Source organism: Passer domesticus, chromosome 26, assembly GCF_036417665.1.
Source record: "Passer domesticus isolate bPasDom1 chromosome 26, bPasDom1.hap1, whole genome shotgun sequence".
Taxonomy (NCBI): domain Eukaryota; kingdom Metazoa; phylum Chordata; class Aves; order Passeriformes; family Passeridae; genus Passer; species Passer domesticus.
In genome coordinates, this window is record NC_087499.1 from 56,700 (window position 1) to 75,440 (window position 18,741).

Sequence of the window (18,741 nt, forward strand, 5' to 3'; positions counted from 1 at the left end):
GCTGGAGTCGCTGCTGACGTCACTGGGGGGGATTTGGGGGGGTCCTCGTCCTTCCCCCTGCTGAAAAAACCCTGGATTTATTTTAAAAACTCCAAAAAAACCCAATGTTAATTAAAAAAACCTGAATTAATTAAAAAAAAAACCCCAAACCCCTAAATTTATAAAAAACCCCTTAATAAAAAAAACCCTAAATAAAAAAATCCTTAATTAATTAAACAAAAAAATTCCAAAACCCTAAATTAATAAAAAACCTCTTAATTAATTAAAAAAAACCCCAAAAACCCTAAATAAAAAACCCCAAAACTCTAAATTAATTTAAAAACCCTTAATTAATAAAAAACCCAAAACCCCTTAAATAAAAAACCCCCAAACCCTAAATTAATTTAAACCCCCCCCAAAAACCATAAAATAATAAAAAAACCCCCAAAACCCTAAATAAAAAACCCCAAAACCCTAAATTGATAAAAAAACCTCTTAATTAAAAACCCAAAAAACCCTAAATAAAAAAAACCCCAAAACTCTAAATTAATAAAAAACCCCTTAATAAAAAAGCTTAAATAAAAACACCCTAAACCCTAAATTGATAAAAAAGCCCTTAATTAATTAAACCAAAAAATTCCAAAACCCTAAATTAATAAAAATCCCCTTAATTAATTAAAAAACCCCCAAAAAACCCCTAAATAAAAAACCCCAACCCCCTAAATTAATAAAAAACCCCTTAATTAATAAAAAAACCCAAAACCCCTTAAATAAAAAACCCCCAAACCCTAAATTAATTTAAAACCCCCCAAAAACCTTAAAATAATAAAAAACCCCCAAAAACTCTAAATAAAAAACCCCAAAACCCTAAATTGATAAAAAACCTCTTAATTAAAAAACCCCAAAAAACCCTAAATAAAAAAAACCCCAAACCCTAAATTGATAAAAAACCCTACATTAATTAAAAAAAACCCCATAAAACCCAAAGTTATTTAAAAAACCCAAATTGATAAATCCAAAAAAACCCCTAAATTAATTAATTAACGAGGATTAAAGACCCAGGATTGATTCTGGGGATGTTGGGGGGGTCCCGACCCCGATTTTGGGGTAATTCACCCCAAAACTTGTCCTGGGGACGCAAGGAGCCGGAGCCTGGGGTACAACTTTATTCTTTATTATCCACATAAAACTAAATCTCATTTAATTCTCCTTTTTTTAGCCAAAAATATCCCGAACGAGCTCTGAAACGCCAACAGGAAATTCCCAAATCCACCAAAATCCAGGGAAAACGGGGGGGGGGGGAGGGGCAGGGGAGCTCCCGAGGGGGGAGAGGGGAAAAAAAAAAACAAAAAAAAGGGAAAAAAAATAAATATTCCCCAGCTCGGGGAGCTCCGTAAAGTGCCAGAGAGGAAAAATCCAAAAATCCGGGATTTTCCCCCAAAAAACGGCCGGGGGGGGGGAATCCCAAAAAATCCTGGAAGCGGGAAAAGCGGATTTTGGGAAAGGAGGGGGAGGGGAGGGGGGAGCTGCCAGGAACCGAACTGGGAAAGGGAACCCAGCCCAGTTCAAACTGGGAAAGGGAACCCGGCCCAGTTCAAACTGGGAAAGGGAACCCGGCCCAGTTCAAACTGGGAAAGGGAACCCGGCCCAGTTCAAACTGGGAAAGGGAACCCGGCCCAGTTCAAACTGGGAATGGGAACCCGGCCCAGTTTGGAACTGGGCACCTCCAGAACCCAAAACTGGCTTCAAAGGGGCAGATTTTGCCCCGTTTTAACCCAAAATGGGCACCAAAAGGGCAAATCCTGCACCATCCAACCCAAAACTGGCTTCAAAGGGGCAGATTTTAACCCAAAACAGGCACCAAAGGGGTGGAATCTGCCCCATCCAACCCAAAACCAATTCCAAAGGAGCAGATTCTGCCCCATTTAACCCAAAACCGGTTCCAAAAGGGCAGATCCTGCCCCATTTTAGATCAAAACGGGCACCAAAGGGGTGGAATCTGCCCCATCCAACCCAAAACCAGCTCCAAAAGGGCAGATCTTACCCCATCCAACCCAAAACCAATTCCAAAGCAGATTCTGCCCCATTTAACCCAAAACCGGTTCCAAAGGAGCAGATTTTGCCCCATTCAACCCAAATCTAGTTCCGAAGGGGTGGATCTTGCCCTGTTTTAACCCAGAACATTCCAAAGGGGTGGATCCTGCCCCATTAAACCCAAACCTGGCTCCAAAGGAGCAGATTCTGCCCCATTCCAACCCAAACCTGGCTCGAAAAGGGCAGATCTTTCCCCATCCACCCCAAAACCAGCCCCAAACTGGACCCCGCTCCCGGCGCGCGGGCAGAGCGGGACGAGGAGGATGAAGATGAAGACGACGAGGAAGAGCAGCAACCTCAAAACCAATCACCTGCAGCCACCCCCGAGTCCAGCAGCCCCTTTTTTTGGGGCCGTTCCCCCCTTTTTTGGGGCCGTGGTCAGGTGCAGATCTTGGCCAGCTCACGGCAGCAATGTGGAAGGTGTGGATGTGGCTCACTGGCCCCGCTCCCCGAGGAGGATGAAGATGAAGACGAGGAGGAAGAGCACCAACCTCACCAACCAATCACCCACAGCCACTCCCAAGTCCAGCTCCCCCTTTTTGATTTTTTTGGGGCCGTTCCCCCCGTTTTGGTCAGGTGCAGATCTTGGCGAGCACGCGGAAGAAGGGGAAGACGCGCTCGCGGCAGCAGATGTGGAAGGTGTGGATGTGGCTCACTGACCCCGCTCCCGAGGATGATGAAGATGAAGACGAGGAGGAAGAGCACCAACCTCACCAACCAGTCACCCGCAGCCACCCCCGAGTCCAGCTCCCCCTTTTTTTGGGGCCGTTCCCCCCGTTTTGGTCAGGTGCAGATCTTGGCGAGCTCGCGGCAGCAGATGTGGAAGGTGTGGATGTGGCTCACTGACCCCGCTCCCCGAGGAGGATGAAGATGAAGAGCACCAGCCTCCAAACCAATCACCTGCAGCCACCCCCGAGTCCAGCTCCCCCTTTTTTGGGGCCGTTCCCCCCGTTTTGGTCAGGTGCAGATCTTGGCGAGCACGTGGAAGAAGGGGAAGACGCGCTCGCGGCAGCAGATGTGGAAGGTGTGGATGTGGCTCACTGGCCCCGCTCCCCGAGGAGGATGAAGATGAAGAGCACCAACCTCAAAACCAATCACCCACAGCCACCCCCGAGTCCAGCAGCCCCTTTTTTTGGGGCCGTTCCCCCCGTTTTGGTCAGGTGCAGCTCTTGGCGAGCACGTGGAAGAAGGGGAAGACGCGCTCGCGGCAGCAGATGTGGAAGGTGTGGATGTGGCTCACTGGCCCCGCTCCCCGAGGATGACGAAGATGAAGACGACGAGGAAGAGCACCAACCTCACCAGCCAATCACCCACAGCCACCCCCGAGTCCAGCAGCCCCTTTTTTTTGGGGCCGTTCCCCCCGTTTTGGTCAGGTGCAGATCTTGGCCAGCTCGCGGCAGCAGATGTGGAAGGTGTGGATGTGGCTCACTGGCCCCACTCCCAAGGATGATGAAGATGAAGAGCACCAACCTCAAAACCAATCACCCGCAGCCACCCCCGAGTCCAGCAGCCCCTTTTTTTGGGGCCGTTCCCCCCGTTTTGGTCAGGTGCAGATCTTGATGCGCGTGCCCCGGGCCAGCACGCGGAAGAAGGGGAAGACGCGCTCGCGGCAGCAGATGTGGAAGGTGTGGATGTGGCTCATGCTCTCGGCGTTGTAGAAGCACAGCTGGCCCCGCTCGTAGTCCAGGTAGACGCCGAAGCGCCGCGGCTGCTCGCCGGGCGCCAGCGCCGTCTGCTCCGTGGCCGTCAGCGCCTGGTACTTCTTGCCGCTGGTGCCCACCGCCCAGATCTCCCGCCTCGGGGGCGCCGCCGCTCCCCCTGCCCCTTTGGGGCGGTGCCGGGGGGTCTCGCGCGCGGCGCCCACCGCCCAGCCGCGGCGCCCGCCCACCTCCACCTCCCAGTAGTGGCGGCCGGCGCTGAAGCCGGGCGCGCCCAGCACGCACAGGTCGCCGTCGGGGCGCCGCGCGCCGGCCGCGGGCTCCGGGCGCCGCTCGGACAGACGGACGCTGCGCCGGTCCAGGGACAGGCTGAGGCGGGGGTGCGCCGTGGAGGGGTCCAGGGTGACGTCGGCTGCGGGGGGCACGGGGGTCAGGGGGGGTTGGGGTGCATGGTGGGAGTGGGGCAAGGATTTCCAGCCCTTTTACCCCGAATTTGCACTCCTTTAAGCTCAAATTTCCACTCCTTTAAACTGAAATTTCCACTCCTTTAAACTGAAATTTCCACTAATTTAAACCCAAATTTGCACTCCTTTAAACTGAAATTTCCACTCCTTTAAACTGAAATTTCCACTCCTTTAAACTGAAATTTCCACTCCTTTAAGCCCAAATTTCCACTCCTTCTAGCCCCAGTTTCCTGCTTTTTAATCCCAGTTCTCATCTCTTTGACCCCAAATTTCCACTCCTTTAAACCCAAATTTCCACTCCTTTGACCCTATATTTCCAGCCCTTTTAAGCCCAAATTTTCACTCCTTTAAACTGAAATTTCCACTCCTTTAAACTGAAATTTCCACTCCTTTAAACTGAAATTTCCACTCCTTTAAACTGAAATTTCTACTCCTTTAAGCCCAAATTTCCACTCCTTTGACCCCATATTTCCAGCCCTTTTAAGCCCAAATTTTCACTCCTTTAAACTGAAATTTCCACTCCTTTAAACTGAGATTTCCACTCCTTTAAACTCAAATTTCCACTCCTTCAACCCCAGGATCACTGTTGGGGCAATGACTCCCAGCCCTTTAAGCCCAAATTTCCACTCCTTCGACCCCATATTCCCGTCCCTTCAACCCCAAATTTCCACTCCTTTGACCCCCAATTTCCTGCTTTTTAATCCCAATTCTCACCTCTTCATATTCCCACCCCTTTAACCCCCAATCCCTCCAACCCCCAATTCCCAGCCTTTCACCCCAAATCCCCACCCCTTTAACCCCAGAATTTCCCCTCCTTCACACGACAGATTTTCACCTCCTCACCCCTCGATCCCAGCTCCTTTAAACCCCCGATTTTCCCTCTTTTACCCCCAAATTCCCCCCTTTCCCCCCCCACCTTGGGGCACTTTGCTGAAGACCTTTTCCATCTTCCTCATCACCACGTCCTGCAGGAAACAATTCCTGAATTTCTTCCCCACGTCCACCGGCACCATCTCGGGCTCCTGGAATTTGATGTTCTCGCACCTGGGAAAACGAGGGGGAAAAGGGGGAATTTGGGATCCGAGGGGTTCTTTTCCCAGCCCCGCTCCTCCCCCGGGTGTCCCCGAGCACCCCAAAATCCCTCACCTGATGAAGGTGCCCTTGATGTCCTGGCAGAGGGCAGCAGGTGCCAAAGGGAGGGGAAACAAAAAGGGAAAAGTTTTAACGAGGATTTGGGGTTTGGGGTTTGGGATTTGGATTTGGGGTTTGGGATTTGGGATTTGGGGTTTGGGTGAGGGAGGAGTCCAGGGCGTGGCACAAAAACCCCAATCCCAATTCTGCCTTTTCCCCAAGAACGGGGTGGGGAAATCCCAGAGAGCTGGAGCTCATCCCAGTTATCCAGTTCCCCCAGTTATCCAGTCCCAGTTCCCCCAGTCCCAGTTCCCCCCAATCCCAGTTTCCCCATCCCAGTTCCCCCAGTCCCAGTTCCCCCAGTCCCAGTTCCCCCAGTTTCCAACCCCCCAAATCCGTTTCCCACCCCCCAATCCCAGTTCCCCCAGTCCCAGTTCTTTCCTCTCCCAGTTCCCCCCAGTCCCAGTTCCTCCCTCTCCCAGTTTCCCTCCTCTCAGACCCCCAATCCCAGTTCCCCCAGTTCCCCACCCCCCAATCCCAGTTTCTCCCTTTCCCACCCCCCAATCCCAGTCTCCCCAGTCTCTCCCCCTTCAATCCCAGTTCCCCCAGTCTCCTGGTCCCTAACCCATTTCCCCAGTCTGCCAGGCCCCCAATCCCAGTCTCCCCCCTCTCCCACCCCCCAATCCAAATTCCCCCAGTCTCCTAGACCCCAATCCCAGTTCCCCCAGTTCTCCCAGTTCCCCCAGTTCTCCCAGTTCCCCCAGTTCTCCCAGTCTCTCCCAGTTTCCCCAGCCCCTCACCTTGAGCAGCTGCAGCCCGTCCTGCCTGCAGCGTTGGCGATGAGGCGCCGCAGGGCCGCCCTGTATTCCCACCCCACAATCCCAGTTCCCCCAGTTCTCCCAGTGCTCCCAGTCCCCAATCCCAGTTCCCCCAGTTTCCCCAGTCCCACCTTGAGCAGCTGCAGCCCGTCCTGCCTGCCGGCGGCCTCGGCGTCGCTGATGAGGCGCCGCAGGGCCGCCCCCCTCTCCTCCAGGGCGCCGAGGTTGCGGCGCTGCCGCGCCAGCAGCGCCTCGTGCCGCTCCTGCAGCTGCCGCAGCAGCAGCACCTGCTCCCCCGCCAGGAAGCGGTGCAGCACCTCGAAATCCGCCTCCAGCTCCTGCATCTCCGCCTGCATCTGCTCCTGGGGGGGGACACGGCGGGGAGAGGGTGGGCACGGAGCAGGGACAGCGAATTCCAGACCCTGAACCCCGAATTCCCACTGGGAGTGGTGATTTACACACCCTGAACCCCAAATTCCAGACCCTGAACCCCGAATTCCCACTGGGAGCGGTGAATTACACACCCTGAACCCCAAATTCCCACTGGAAGTGGAGATTTACACACCCTGAACCCCAAATTCCAGCCCTTTAACCCCAAATTTCCACTGGGAGCAGCCATTTACACACCCTGAACTCCAAATTCCAGATCATTAACCCCAAATTTCCAGACCTTTAACCCCAAATTCCCACTGGGAGTGGTGATTTACACACCCCAAACTCCAAATTCCAGCCCTTGAACCCCAAATTCCCACTGGAAATGGAGATTTACACACCCCGAACCCCAAATTCCAGCCCTTTAACCCCAAATTCCCACTGGAAATGGAGATTTACACACCCTGAACCCCAAATTCCAGATCTTTAACCCCAAATTCCCACTGGAAATGGAGATTTACACACCCTGAACCCCAAATTCCAGATCTTTAACCCCAAATTCCCACTGGAAATGGAGATTTACAGACCCTGAACCCCAAATTCCAGCCCTTGAACCCCAAATTCCCCCTCACTCTGCACTCAGGGGGGTTTTTACCCTCCAGCTCCCCCCCCGGAGCCTCTTTTGGGCTGAGAAAAGGGGATTTTGGGGCCGGGGCAGGGCTGGTTTTGGGGTGAGGGGGATAGGGGGGCCCCTCTCACCCTGAGCACGGAGATTTTCTCCTCCTCGCTGCATTTCTGCTTCAGCAGCGCCTCCAGCTGCTTCCTCAGGGGCTCCAGGTGGCTCTGCAGCTTGTTCTGGGGGGAAAGGGGGGTCAGCAACGGGGATCCCGGCCCCAAAAACCCCCAGGGATCAAATCCCGATCCCAAAAACCCCCAGGGTTCAAATCCTGACCCCAAAAACCCCCAGGGATCAAATCCTGGTCCTAAAACCCCCAGGGATCAAATCCCAGCCCCAAAAACCCCCAGGGATCAAATCCCAGCCCCCAAAATTCAATTCCTGACCCCAAAAACCCCCAGGGATCAAATCCTGACCCCAAAACCCCCAGGGATCAAATTCTGACCCCAAAAACCCCCGGGGATCAAATCCTGACCCCAAAAACCCCCGGGGTTCAAATCCTGACCCCAAAAACCCCCAGGGATCAAATCCTGACCCCAAAAACCCCCAGGGTTCAATTCCTGGTCCTAAAACCTCCCCAAAAACCCCAAATCCTTCTGTTTTCCCCCTCCCCAGTCACTGAACTGACCCTGCCAGTGCTGCCCCTGGAACCCTCATAGCCCAAAACCCCAAAAAAACCCCAAACCCCCAAAAAAACCCCCCTGTTCCCCCTCCCCAGCCACTGAACTGGTTTGGCTGGGCCGTCCCTGGATCCCTCCACACCCCAAACCCCCCAAAACCCCCAAAACACCCCCAAAACCCCCAGACTCTCCAAAAACCCCAAAACCCTCCAAAAACCCCAAACCCCCCAAAAACCCTCAACCCCCCAAAAACCCCAAAACCCTCCAAAAACCCCAAACCCCCCAAAAACCCTCAACCCCCCAAAAACCCCAAAGCCCTCCAAAAACCCCAAAACCCTCAAACCCTCCAAAAACCCCGAACCCCCCAAAAACCCCAAAACCTCCAAAATCCCCCCAAAAACCCCAAAACCCCCCTCCCTAGTCACTCAACTAACCCAGCCCGTGCTGCCCCCGGAACCCTCGCACCCCAAACCCCCCAAAAACCCCAAAAAGCCCCCAAACCCCCCCTCTTTTCCCCATCCCGTGCTGCCCCCGGGATCTTTGCCCCCCAAACCCCCCCAAAACCCCCCCAAAACCCCAAAACCCCCCTCCCCAGTCACTCAACTAACCCAGCCCGTGCTGCCCCTGGAACCCTCGTACCCCAAACCCCCCCAAACCCCCCAAACCCCCCCAAACCCCCCAAACCCCCCAAAACCCCAAAACCCCCCTGTTTTCCCCCTCCCCAGTCACTGAACTGACCCTGCCAGTGCTGCCCCTGGATCCCTCGTACCCCAAACCCCCCAAAACCCCCCAAACCCCCCCAAAAACCCCCCCGAACCCCCCACCTTGCAGTCCTGCACCACCTCGTCGAGCGGCAGCACGCTGTGCTGGCGGTGGGCGCGCGCCTCGCGGCACACCACGCAGATGGCGGCCTGGTCCACCTCGCAGAAGAGCTTCAGCGGCTCCTGGTGCCGCTCGCAGAGCTCGGGGGGCCCCCCGGGCGCGCCGCGGGCGCCGGGCGGGGTCCCCGGGCTGCGCGGGGGCCGCGGGTGCAGCTGGCGGATGATCTGCACCATGTTGGCCAGCTGCAGGTTGGGGCGGAAGGAGCGCTGCAGGAAGGACTTGCGGCACTGCGGGCACGTGAAGACGCCGCGCCGCTCTTCTTCCTCATCCTCTTCCTCATCCTCTTCCTCCTCCTCCGCGTCCTCCTCCATCGCGTCCTCATCGTCGAAGTAGAGCCCGCCGCCCTGCGCCGCGCCGCCCGCCCACGCCGCGGGCTCTTCCTCCTCCTCTTCCTCCTCCTCCTCCTCCTCCTCCTCCTCCTCAGCGGGGTCTCCCCACAGCTCGCCTTCCTCCTCCTCCTCCTCCTCCTCCCACATGTCATCATCCTCCTCCTCGCCGGCGGCCTCCTCCTCTTCCTCCTCCTCCTGCTCCACGTCCAGCTCGTCCTCCTCCAGCTCGTCCTCGTCTTCCTCCTCCTCTTCCTCCTCCTCGTCCTCGCCCAGCTCGGGCCCGCGGGCGGAGGCGCCCGGGCCGGGCTGCGCGGCGCCGCGGGCCCACAGGCGGGAGATGCAGCCGCGGCAGAAGTTGTGCCCGCAGCCGATGGACACGGGGTCGGCGAAGTAGTCGAGGCAGATGGCGCAGATCGCCTCCTCCTGCAGCGTCTCCACCGGGTCCGGCCGCGGCCCGGGGCCGCCCAGCGCCGCCATGGCCTTCCTCCTCCTCCTCCTCCCTCTTCTCCCCGCGCCGGGCCCGGCCAGGCGCCGGCGGAGCCTCCCCGCGCCGGGCCGGGCCGGGCTAGGCCTCGCTAGGCCGCACTAGGCCGCACCGCGCTAGGCCGCACCGGGCCGCGCCAGGCCGCACCGGGCCCCGCCGCCGCGGCCCCCCGCGCTCTCACAGTGCCGCAGGAGCCTCTCGCCGCCCGCCCGGCGCTCCCCCGGTGCCTCTCGCGTCTCTCCCGGGTCTCCCCCCGGCCGCGCTCGCCCGGCGGCGGCTCCGCCACAGACGGGAAACGCCGCGGCACTTCCGCCTTCCGGCGCGGGCCACGCCCCCGCGGCGCGGCGTGAGGGGAAGCGGCGGCGGTTGCCGGGCAACGCCGGAAGTGGGGGGCGCGCGGCTTCCGGTGGGGTTCGGCCGCCCGCGCGACTCGGTGGTGTGGAGGGCTGGGGGCGGGGCTGGGGCGGGGCTTTGGCCGCTTTTCCCGCCCCCGGTTCTGGTCCCGGTCCCGGTTCCATTTCCGGTCCCGGTTCTGGTCCCGTGCAGGTGTTTTCCCCCCAAAACCTCTCTTTTTTTCCCCGTTTTTTCCCCAAAACCTCTCTTTTTCCCGCTGTTTTTCCCCCAAAATCTCTCTTTTCCCCGCTATTTTCCCAAAAAGCTCTATTTTTTTCTCCCAAAATCTCTCATTTTTCTCCGGTTTCCCCCCAAAATCTCTCTTTTTTTCCCCGCTTTTTTTGCAGCTGTTTTCCCCCAAAACCTCTTTTTTTCCCCTGTTTTTTCCCCCAAATCTCTATTTCCCCCCCCAAAATCTCTCTTTCCCCCAAAAATCTCTCTCTTTCCCCCCAAATCTCTCATTTCCCCCCCAAATCTCTCATTTTCCCCCAAATCTCTCCTTTCCCCCCCAAATCTCTCATTTCCCCCCCCAAAATCTCTATTTTCCCCCAAATCTCTCATTTCCCCCCCAAATCTCCCATTTCCCCCCCAAAAATCTCCCATTTTCCCCCCAAATCTCTCATTCCCCCCCAAATCTCTCCTTTCCCCCCCAAAATCTCTCTATTTCCCCCCCAAAATCTCTCATTTCCCCCCAAATCTCTCATTTCCCCGCCAAAATCTCTCATTTCCCCCCCAAAATCTCTCATTTCCCCCCCAAATCTCCCATTTCCCCCCAAATTTCTCTCATTTCCCCCCAAAATTTCTCTCATTTCCCCCCAAAATTTCTCTCTTTTCCCCCCAAATTTCCTCTCCTTCCCCCGTTTCCCCTCGGGCCGCGGAGCGCGCTCGGGTTTCTGTAGTGTAGTGGTTATCACGTTCGCCTCACACGCGAAAGGTCCCCGGTTCGAAACCGGGCAGAAACACTTCCTTTTGCATCTCTTTATTTTCCTTTTTTCTCTTTTTTTCCCCTTTTTCCCCTCATTTTCCGCCTCACTCCGGCACTTCCAGCGCATCTGAGCCCTTCTCGCCTCGTTTTTATTCATTTTTAGTGGTGTAATTCTGAATCCCTGCCTTCCCCAGCCGACCTTTCCTGCCTCGTGTTTTGTAATTTCATGTTTTGTAATTTCGTATTTTATTATTTCGTATTTTATGAGATCATATTTTATTACTTAATAATTTATTATTTCATAATTTAATATGTACAACCCTAAAAAAGGGATTTAAAACTCTAAAAATGGATTTACAACCCTAAAAAGGGGATTTAAAACCCTAAAAATGGATTTAAAACCCTAAAAATGGATTTAAAATCCTAAAAAATGGATTAAAAACCATAAAAAAGGGATATAAAACCCTAAAAAAGGGATTTAAAACCCTAAAAATGGATTTTAAACCCTAAAAAAGGGAATTTAAACCCTAAAAAGGGATTTAAAACCCCAAAAAAGGGATTTAAACCCTAAAAAATTGATTTAAAGCTCTAAAAAAAGGATTTAAAACTCTAAAAATTGATTTAAAACCCCTAAAAATGGATTTAAAACCCCTAAAAATGGATTTAAAACTCTAAAAAAAAAGGATCTAAAACTCTAAAAAAGGGATTTAAACCCCTAAAAAAGGGATTTAATTCCATTTTTCCCCGTTTCTGGAGCCCCTCCCGCCGATTTTCCCTCGGAAATGTGGAATTCCCTCACCAGCTGCGGGTTCTTCCCGGCCGGGGCGTCCTGCGCGGAAAATTCCGGGTTTTTTTCCGCCTGCCCCTTCTCCTGATCATTTTTGGGATCGCCCGGCTGTGGGAGCGAGAGGAGCTCAGGATTCCCCGGAATCTGCAGCCCCAGACCCAAACGGAGGCAAATTCTGCCCAAAATCCGGTCAAATTCTGCCCAAATTGAGTCAAATTCTGCCCAAATTGAGTCAAATTCTGCCCAAAATCCGGTCGAATTCTGCCCAAATTTCGTCAGATTCTGCACAAATTGGGTCAAATCCTGCCCAAATTGGGTCAAATCCTGCCCAAATTTTGTCAAATCCTGCCCAAATTATCTCGAATTCTGCCCAAATTGAGTCAAATTCTGCCCAAAATCCGGTCGAATTCTGCCCAAATTTTGTCAGATTCTGCACAAATTGAGTCAAATCCTGCCCAAATTGGGTCAAATCCTGCCCAAATTTTGTCAAATCCTGCCCAAATTATCTCGAATTCTACCGAAATTGAGTCAGATTGTGCCCAAATTTGGATTAATTCTGCCCAAATTAGGTTAAATCCTGCCCAAATTGGGTCAAATTGGCAAATCAAGCTGAGGAAAACTGGGAAATTTCTAAACCTTCTCGTGGGAAGATAGGAAGCTAAAAACTGAGGGAATATTATAGGGATATAAAAAATAAAAGGCTTTAGGGAGTGCAAAAACCTCAGAAAATAGGCACAAAGCTGAGAAAAAATGGGAAATTTCTAAATGTTCTCATGGGAAGATAGGAAGTTTAAAACCGAGCAAATACTGTAGGAATATAAAATATAAAAGGGTTTAGGGAGTGTACAAACCTCAGAAAGTGGAAACAAAGCTGAGAAAAAATGGGAAATTTCTAAATGTTCTCATGGGAAGCTAAGAAGTTAAAAACTGAGTGAGTATTTAGGGATATAAAAAGGTAAAGGGATTTAGGGGGTGCAAAAACCTCAGAAAACAGGCACAAAGCTGAGAAAAACGGTGAAATTTCTAAACCTTCTCGTGGGAAGATAAATTGAGTGAATATTATATGGATATAAAAAGGTAAAGGGATTTAGAAAGTGCAAAAAACCTCAGAAAGTGGACATAAAGTTGAGAAAAACAGGGAAATTTCTAAATGTTCTCGTGGGAAGGTAACAAGTTAAAAACCGAGTGAATGCGTTTATATTTGTCATAAGGAACAGGAAAGAACAAGAACTTATTGACAGCTCAAGGTGTGAGGAGCTCTGGACGTGCTTTGCAAAGACAGGAAAAGTTTCAACCTCTGAAAAAGTTTCCCCGTGGTGTCTGTGGCTTCTTCTGTGATTTATAATGAATAAAAATAATAAAAATAATAAATAATACTAATTTTAAAAGGTGTGGTTTCCTCCTGCCAGGGACGCGGGACAGGGACATTCCCTGGGCCACCTCCAGGCCAAAACCACCAGGATTTAATTCAACCAAGATTCCAGCTCGATCCCGACACCCAGCAGCGAACGCCAGACGGAGGAGAAGCTAAAACACGCAAATTTTGGGGTTTTTACTTCATCCAGAGCCGGGGGAGGGGAGAGAAGCGGGGTTGGGGTGGTGCAGGACGGGGTGGGATCCGCCAGATTTGGGGGGGACAGGGAGCCCGAGGGGTGCTGGGAGCGGGGAGAGGCGCGAATGTCGCCGCGAACGGCGACGCAAAATCGGGGTCTGGGGGTTTTGGGGGAGCTCAGGGGCACAGCGTGATGCGGGAGCCCTCTCCCCACACCAGGAACCAGGGCCGCACCCTGTGCCCGCCGAAGGAGGCGGCGGCGAAGGCGAAGATGAGGCTCCTGCGGTCGGCGTCGAAGAAGGCCACGCGGCCGCTCTCGTAGTCCAGCGCCACCCGGACCCCGCCGGGAGCGCGGCCGGCCGAAAACGGGGCGCGCCCCCGGGGGGACAGAGCCCAGAAGCGGCCCTGGCACAGCCCCACCGACCACAGCTCCCGCTCGGGGGGCTCCGGCCCGCTCCCGGGGGGCTCCGTGGCCACCCCCAGCGCCCAGGAGCCCTCGGGGGACACGCGCACGTCCCAGCAGCGCCGCCCGGCCGCGACGGCCTCGAGGCCCAGCACCGAGGGGTCGGTGCCGGGCTCCGCCTCGGGCTCCGGAAGGTTCTGGGCTCTTTCCCAGCTGACGCTGCTGCCGTCGGGGGCCACCAGCAGCCGGGGGTGGGCCGTGCTGGGGTCCAGCGTCACGGCCACTGCGCCGGAGGGGGGCCCAGAGGGAATTCCAGGTGTCCGAGCGTCGTCCCGCGGGATGGGGAGCATCCCCCGGGGGCTTTTCACCCCATTTCCCAGCATTTTCCCCCCATTTCCCATCATTTCCCCCATTTCCCATCATTTCCCCCATTTCCCATCTTTCCCCCCCATTTCCAATAATTTTCCCTTGATTTCCCATCATTTTCTCCCGATTTCCCATCATTTTCTCCCCATTTCCCATCCTTCCCCCCATTTCCCATAATTTCCCCCATTTACCATAATTTTCTCCCCATTTCCCATAATTTTCACCCCATTTCCCATTGTTTCCCTCTCATTTCCCATAATTTCCCCCCATTTCCCATCATTTCCCCTCCATTTCCCATAATTTTCACCCCATTTCCAATAATTTCCCCCATTTCCCATAATTTTCACCCCATTTCCCAGCATTTTCCCCCCATTTCCAATAAATTTCCCATCACTTCCCCCCATTTCCCATCGTTTTTGCCCCATTTCCCATGATTTTCCCCCCATTTCCAATCGATTTCCCATAGTTTCCCACCCCTTTCCCATGGTTTCCCCCATTTTCCATAATTTTCACCCCATTTCCCATCATTTTCCCCCATTTCACATCATTTCCCCCTCATTTCCCATCGTTTTCACCCCATTTCACATAATTTCCCCCTCATTTTTCATCATTTCCCCCCATTTCCCGTCCTTTCCCCCTATTCCAAACATTTCCCCAATTTCCCATCATTTTCTCCCCATTTCCCATCATTTCCCCCCATTTCTCATAATTTTCCCCCCTTTTCCAATCATTTTCTCCCAATTTCCCATCGTTTTCCCCATCCCAGCACTCACTTTTCTCCGGCAGCTCAAAGGCCAGGATGTCTGAAAAAAAAAAGGGGAAGAGAAGACATGGAGTGACATAAAATGCAGGGAAAAGTGGGAATGGGTGTGATAAAATGGGATTGCGCTCAAAAATTAAACTCAGTTAAAATAATAAAATAATAAAATAATAAAATAAAATAATAAAATAATAAAATAATAAAATAATAAAATAAGACACAGCGCATGCTCTAAGTAAATATAACTTATGGCTGCACGCATGCATAATAATCATACAATAAACATATAATAAATTAAATTTTTAAGTATAAAATAAAATAATAAAATAATAAAATAATAAAATAATAAAATAATAAAATAAATAAATAAATAAATAAAAAATAAAATAAAACAAAACAAAATAAAATAATATAAAATAAAATAAAATAAAGGAAATAAAATAAAATAAAATAAATAAAATAAATAAAATAAAATTTAAAAATAAATAAAATAAAATAAAATAAAATAAAATAAAATAAAATAAAATAAAATAAAATAAAATTAACTGCTCGCCCCCCAGCCTGCCCCAATACCTCGGACGCCCCTCAGCGTCTCCCCCAGGAGAATATTTTCCTCCCTGAAGTGACGAATTTTCTCCTCCATCTCCAGCAGAGGCGACGGGGGCACCTGGACGTTTTCCTCCGCGAGGCTGGGGGAGGCCGGGATGAAGAATTTGAGGATCCCGAGGAATTCCCCGGGCGGGCTCGGCCTCAGCCCCAAACATTTCGGTTCCTGAGGCGGCCGAAGGCGGCGGGGGCAGCTCGGGAGGGCGCGCCCGTACCTGCGCAAGGCGCTGCCGATGCCCTGCAGGGGACGGGAGGGGCTCGGTGAATTCCTCAGAACCTCGGGAGCGCCTCCCTGGAGCGGTTCTCCATCCCCAGAACTGGGGGTGCTTCGGGCTGAAGGGACCCCCGGACCCCCCGGTTCCGCCACCCCACCGCCCCGGGCTGCCCCGAACCGCTGCTGGCTGTCCCTTGGCACCTGCAGGAAGGTCCTGGCCGGCTGCTGGCACCTCTCCTGCAGCTCCCGGGCGCGGCTCTCCAGCCGGGAGATGTCCCGGCTCAGCGCGGCCCGGCTCTCCTCCTGCGCCTGCCCGACGCCGCTCTCCAGGCGCCCCAGGCGGGCCAGGAGGTGCCGGCAGAGCTCGTCCAGGGAGAGGCGCAGCTCCTGGAACTGCGCCAGGATCCGCTGCCGCTCCACCTCGGTCCTCTCCTGCGGGGATTGGGGGTCTCAGAGACCCTCCCTGGGGAGAGACCCCCGCCCCGGGGGCCGCCCGTCCCCTCCGAGTCCGCTCGGATTTACCAAGCACTCGCAGCCCCGCCTCATCTCGGCCTCGCGGAGCTCCAGGAGTTCGTCCCTGCCGTCCTTCAGGGCTCGCAGCCCGGCCTGGATTTGCTCCTGAGGGAGGGGGAAAAAATAAAAATAAAAATCCCGGTTTTTCCCGAGATGGGGAAAATTAAAAACCTCGCCCCGGGCAGGGGGGTGGAGCGCGGGCAGCTCCGTTTTTCCTCCCGCTCCGGAAAAAAAAAACATCCCGGCTCTCTTTTTTATCGCATTTCTGCTGGTTTAGGGACTGGCAGTGTCCGCTGGGGAGCTGGAATTCCGCGGCAGGGAGGAGGAGGAGGAGGATGAGGATGAAGACCCTGACCCTTCCCGGCTGCTGATTTGGGGATTGGAGCTGGAATTCCGCGGCACGGAGGATGATGAGGATGAGGATGAAGACCCCGACCCCTCCCGGCTGCTGATTTAGGGACTGGAGCTGGAATTCCGCGGCAGGGAGGGTGAGGAAGAGGATGAGGATGAAGACCCTGACCCCTCCCGGCTGCTGATTTGGGGATTGGAGCTGGAATTCCACGGCAGGGAGGAGGATGATGAGGATGAGGATGAAGACCCCGACCCCTCCCGGCTGCTGATTTAGAGACTAGAGCTGGAATTCCACGGCAGGGAGGAGGATGAGGAAGAGGAGGATGAAGACCCCGACCCCTCCCGGCTGCTGATTTGGGGATTGGAGCTGGAATTCCGCGGCATGGAGGAGGATGATGAGGAAGAGGAGGATGAAGACCCCGACCCCTCCCGGCTGCTGATTTTGGGATTGGAGCTGGAATTCCGCGGCAGGGAGGAGGATGAGGAAGAGGAGGATGAAGACCCCGACTCCCCGGCTGCTGATTTTGGGATTGGAGCTGGAATTCCGCGGCAGGGAGGATGAGGAGGAGGATGAGGATGAAGACCCTGACCCTTCCCGGCTCTGCGGAGAAGACCCCGACCCTTCCAGGCTGCTGATTTAGGGATTGGAGCTGGAATTCCGCGGCAGGGAGGAGGATGATGAGGATGAGGATGAAGACCCCGACCCCTCCCGGCTGCTGATTTTGGGATTGGAGCTGGAATTCCACGGCAGGGAGGATGATGAGGATGAAGACCCCGACTCCTCCCGGCTGCTGATTTTGGGATTGGAGCTGGAATTCCGCGGCAGGGAGGAGGATGATGAGGATGAGGATGAAGACCCCGACCCCTCCCGGCTGCTGATTTTGGGACTGGAGCTGGAATTCCGCGGCACGGATGAGGATGATGAGGATGAAGACCCTTCCCTGCTCGGCGGAGAACGAAGCCCCCGAGCTTTCCCTGCCCCCTGAAAGGCTCTGGGGGCCGCGTGGGCGAGCCCGGGGGGCATTTCCAGCCGGAGCAGCCTTTTCCCTGGTGGAATATCCGGGAAATGATCACCTTGCGCTCCCGCACGGCCTCGGGCAGCGGCAGCACCGCGTGCGCCCGGTGCGCCCGCGACTCGCGGCAGATCGCGCACAGCAGCGCCCCGTCCTCCTCGCAGAAAGCCTCCAGCGGCTCCCGGTGCTTCTGGCACCCTTCCTCATCCTCCTCCTCGGCGTCTCCCAGCGTTTCCCCGCGGCTCAGCCGCCGGGCGAGCTCCAGCAGCCGCGCCAGCTCCGGGCTGGGGCGGAGGCTCCGCGCCGGCGCCGCGTCCCGGCAGCGCGGGCAGGCGAAGCGGGCCGTGGGCCACTCCCAGCGGCGCTCGATGCACGGCCGGCAGAAGTGGTGGCCGCAGTGGATGGACACGGGGTCGCGGAAGTACTCCCGGCAGATGGGGCAGCGCGCCGAGTCGCCGAGCGCGTCCATGGAGCGCCCGGAGCCGCCGCTGCTCGTCCGCGCCCCGCCCGCGCGAGGATGAGGATGGAGAGCGGGCAAAATCCTCCCGGCTGGGCCCAAAATCTGCGTCCGAGCCGGATTCCTGGGGTGCGCAGCCCGGCGAGGAGCAGGGGCTGCTCCCCCCCGCTCCCGCCTCGTGGAAATGGGGGAAAATCCCCAAATTTCCGCTGATTTCCGCGGGCTCTGATGGTCCCAGCTCCGCGCAAAAAGGGCTGGAAGCTCCCACGCCTGTCCTTGGATTTAAAAAAATTTAAATTTAGATTTTAAGGCGTTTTGATTGAGTTTTTTTTTTTTCCCCTGGAACCCGAGCCCCCCCGCTCCCTCTGGAGCCCGCGGCCGGGGAGAATTCGCCTGATTAAACCCGGATAATCAGGGAGGAAAATCGTTTGGAAAGGGGATCCCGATCCGCCCCAGCTCTGCGCAAGTCTCACCCTCCGAGGAATCGACCTTAGCCCCAGATTAACCAAAAAAAGTAAAAAAAAGAAAAAAAAAGAAGAAAAAAAAAAAAAGGTGTTTTGAGCACGAAGCCGCCCCCCAGGTTTCACTCTGAGTGTTCCGAGCACCGGAAAACCCCGAAACCCCCCAAAGAACTCCGGCAGAGAATTAACGGCGGGTGAGTTTTTGACCGATTTCCTCAAAAAAAAAAAAAAAAAATCACTTTATCGAGTTCTGACTTCTCCGGAGTCACGCTGGGGCTCTTGGTAAAAAAATGAAAATTAAAATTAAAAATAGGAAGGTTTGTGGTCGGCGGCTCAGCCCCAGCCGTGAGAGAAGCGATTTCCTGTGCAAAAGGAGAAGTGAAAGGAACAATAAAAGTATTTTTGAATAAAGCTGCACGGACGGGTGGGGGTG

General features: G+C 54.2%; 2 protein-coding genes and 1 non-coding gene across 4 annotated transcripts; 1 reads left to right on the plus strand and 2 right to left on the minus strand.

The window, feature by feature from the left end:
- Window positions 1-2,452: 2,452 nt before the first annotated feature.
- On the minus strand, window positions 2,453-9,840 carry TRIM41 (tripartite motif containing 41). The gene is made up of 6 exons (XM_064399410.1): window positions 8,637-9,840; window positions 7,276-7,371; window positions 6,276-6,506; window positions 5,342-5,364; window positions 5,112-5,239; window positions 2,453-4,143 (listed from the first exon to the last, which is right to left on the minus strand). Exons 1-6 carry the CDS (start codon window positions 9,498-9,500, stop codon window positions 3,617-3,619), a joined length of 1,869 nt encoding a protein of 622 aa, XP_064255480.1. The 5' UTR covers window positions 9,501-9,840; the 3' UTR covers window positions 2,453-3,616.
- Window positions 9,841-10,789: 949 nt separating this feature from the next.
- On the plus strand, window positions 10,790-10,862 carry TRNAV-CAC (transfer RNA valine (anticodon CAC)). Its single transcript has one exon. It is a non-coding gene; the product is annotated as a tRNA-Val (tRNA).
- Window positions 10,863-13,154: 2,292 nt separating this feature from the next.
- On the minus strand, window positions 13,155-18,670 carry LOC135286372 (E3 ubiquitin-protein ligase TRIM7-like). 2 transcript variants are annotated; one of them, XM_064399504.1, is made up of 8 exons: window positions 18,548-18,670; window positions 17,452-18,122; window positions 16,036-16,131; window positions 15,715-15,945; window positions 15,515-15,537; window positions 15,267-15,382; window positions 14,707-14,736; window positions 13,155-13,850 (listed from the first exon to the last, which is right to left on the minus strand). In XM_064399504.1, the coding sequence occupies exons 2-8, from the start codon at window positions 17,857-17,859 to the stop codon at window positions 13,342-13,344; spliced, it is 1,413 nt and encodes a 470-aa protein (XP_064255574.1). In that variant the 5' UTR covers window positions 17,860-18,122; window positions 18,548-18,670; the 3' UTR covers window positions 13,155-13,341. The 2 variants fall into 2 exon arrangements, with proteins under 2 accessions (XP_064255574.1, XP_064255573.1); XM_064399503.1 differs by lacking the exon at window positions 18,548-18,670 and having other exon boundaries at window positions 17,452-18,434.
- Window positions 18,671-18,741: the final 71 nt, after the last annotated feature.

Excerpts from the sequence above, each read along its gene's own strand:
- LOC135286372 (XM_064399504.1), bottom strand. The coding sequence starts at position 17,859 with ATGGACGCGCTCGGCGACTCGGCGCGCTGCCCCATCTGCCGGGAGTAC. Across the intron at positions 16,132-17,451 it reads AGGCCGTGCGGGAGCGCAAG|GAGCAAATCCAGGCCGGGCT; the intron begins GTGATCATTTCC and ends CCCCTCCCTCAG. Across the intron at positions 15,538-15,714 it reads CGGCCAGGACCTTCCTGCAG|GGCATCGGCAGCGCCTTGCG; the intron begins GTGCCAAGGGAC and ends CGTCCCCTGCAG.
- TRIM41 (XM_064399410.1), bottom strand. The coding sequence starts at position 9,500 with ATGGCGGCGCTGGGCGGCCCCGGGCCGCGGCCGGACCCGGTGGAGACG. Across the intron at positions 5,365-6,275 it reads ACGGGCTGCAGCTGCTCAAG|GACATCAAGGGCACCTTCAT; the intron begins GTGGGACTGGGG and ends GCCCTCTGCCAG. Across the intron at positions 5,240-5,341 it reads ATCAAGGGCACCTTCATCAG|GTGCGAGAACATCAAATTCC; the intron begins GTGAGGGATTTT and ends TCGTTTTCCCAG.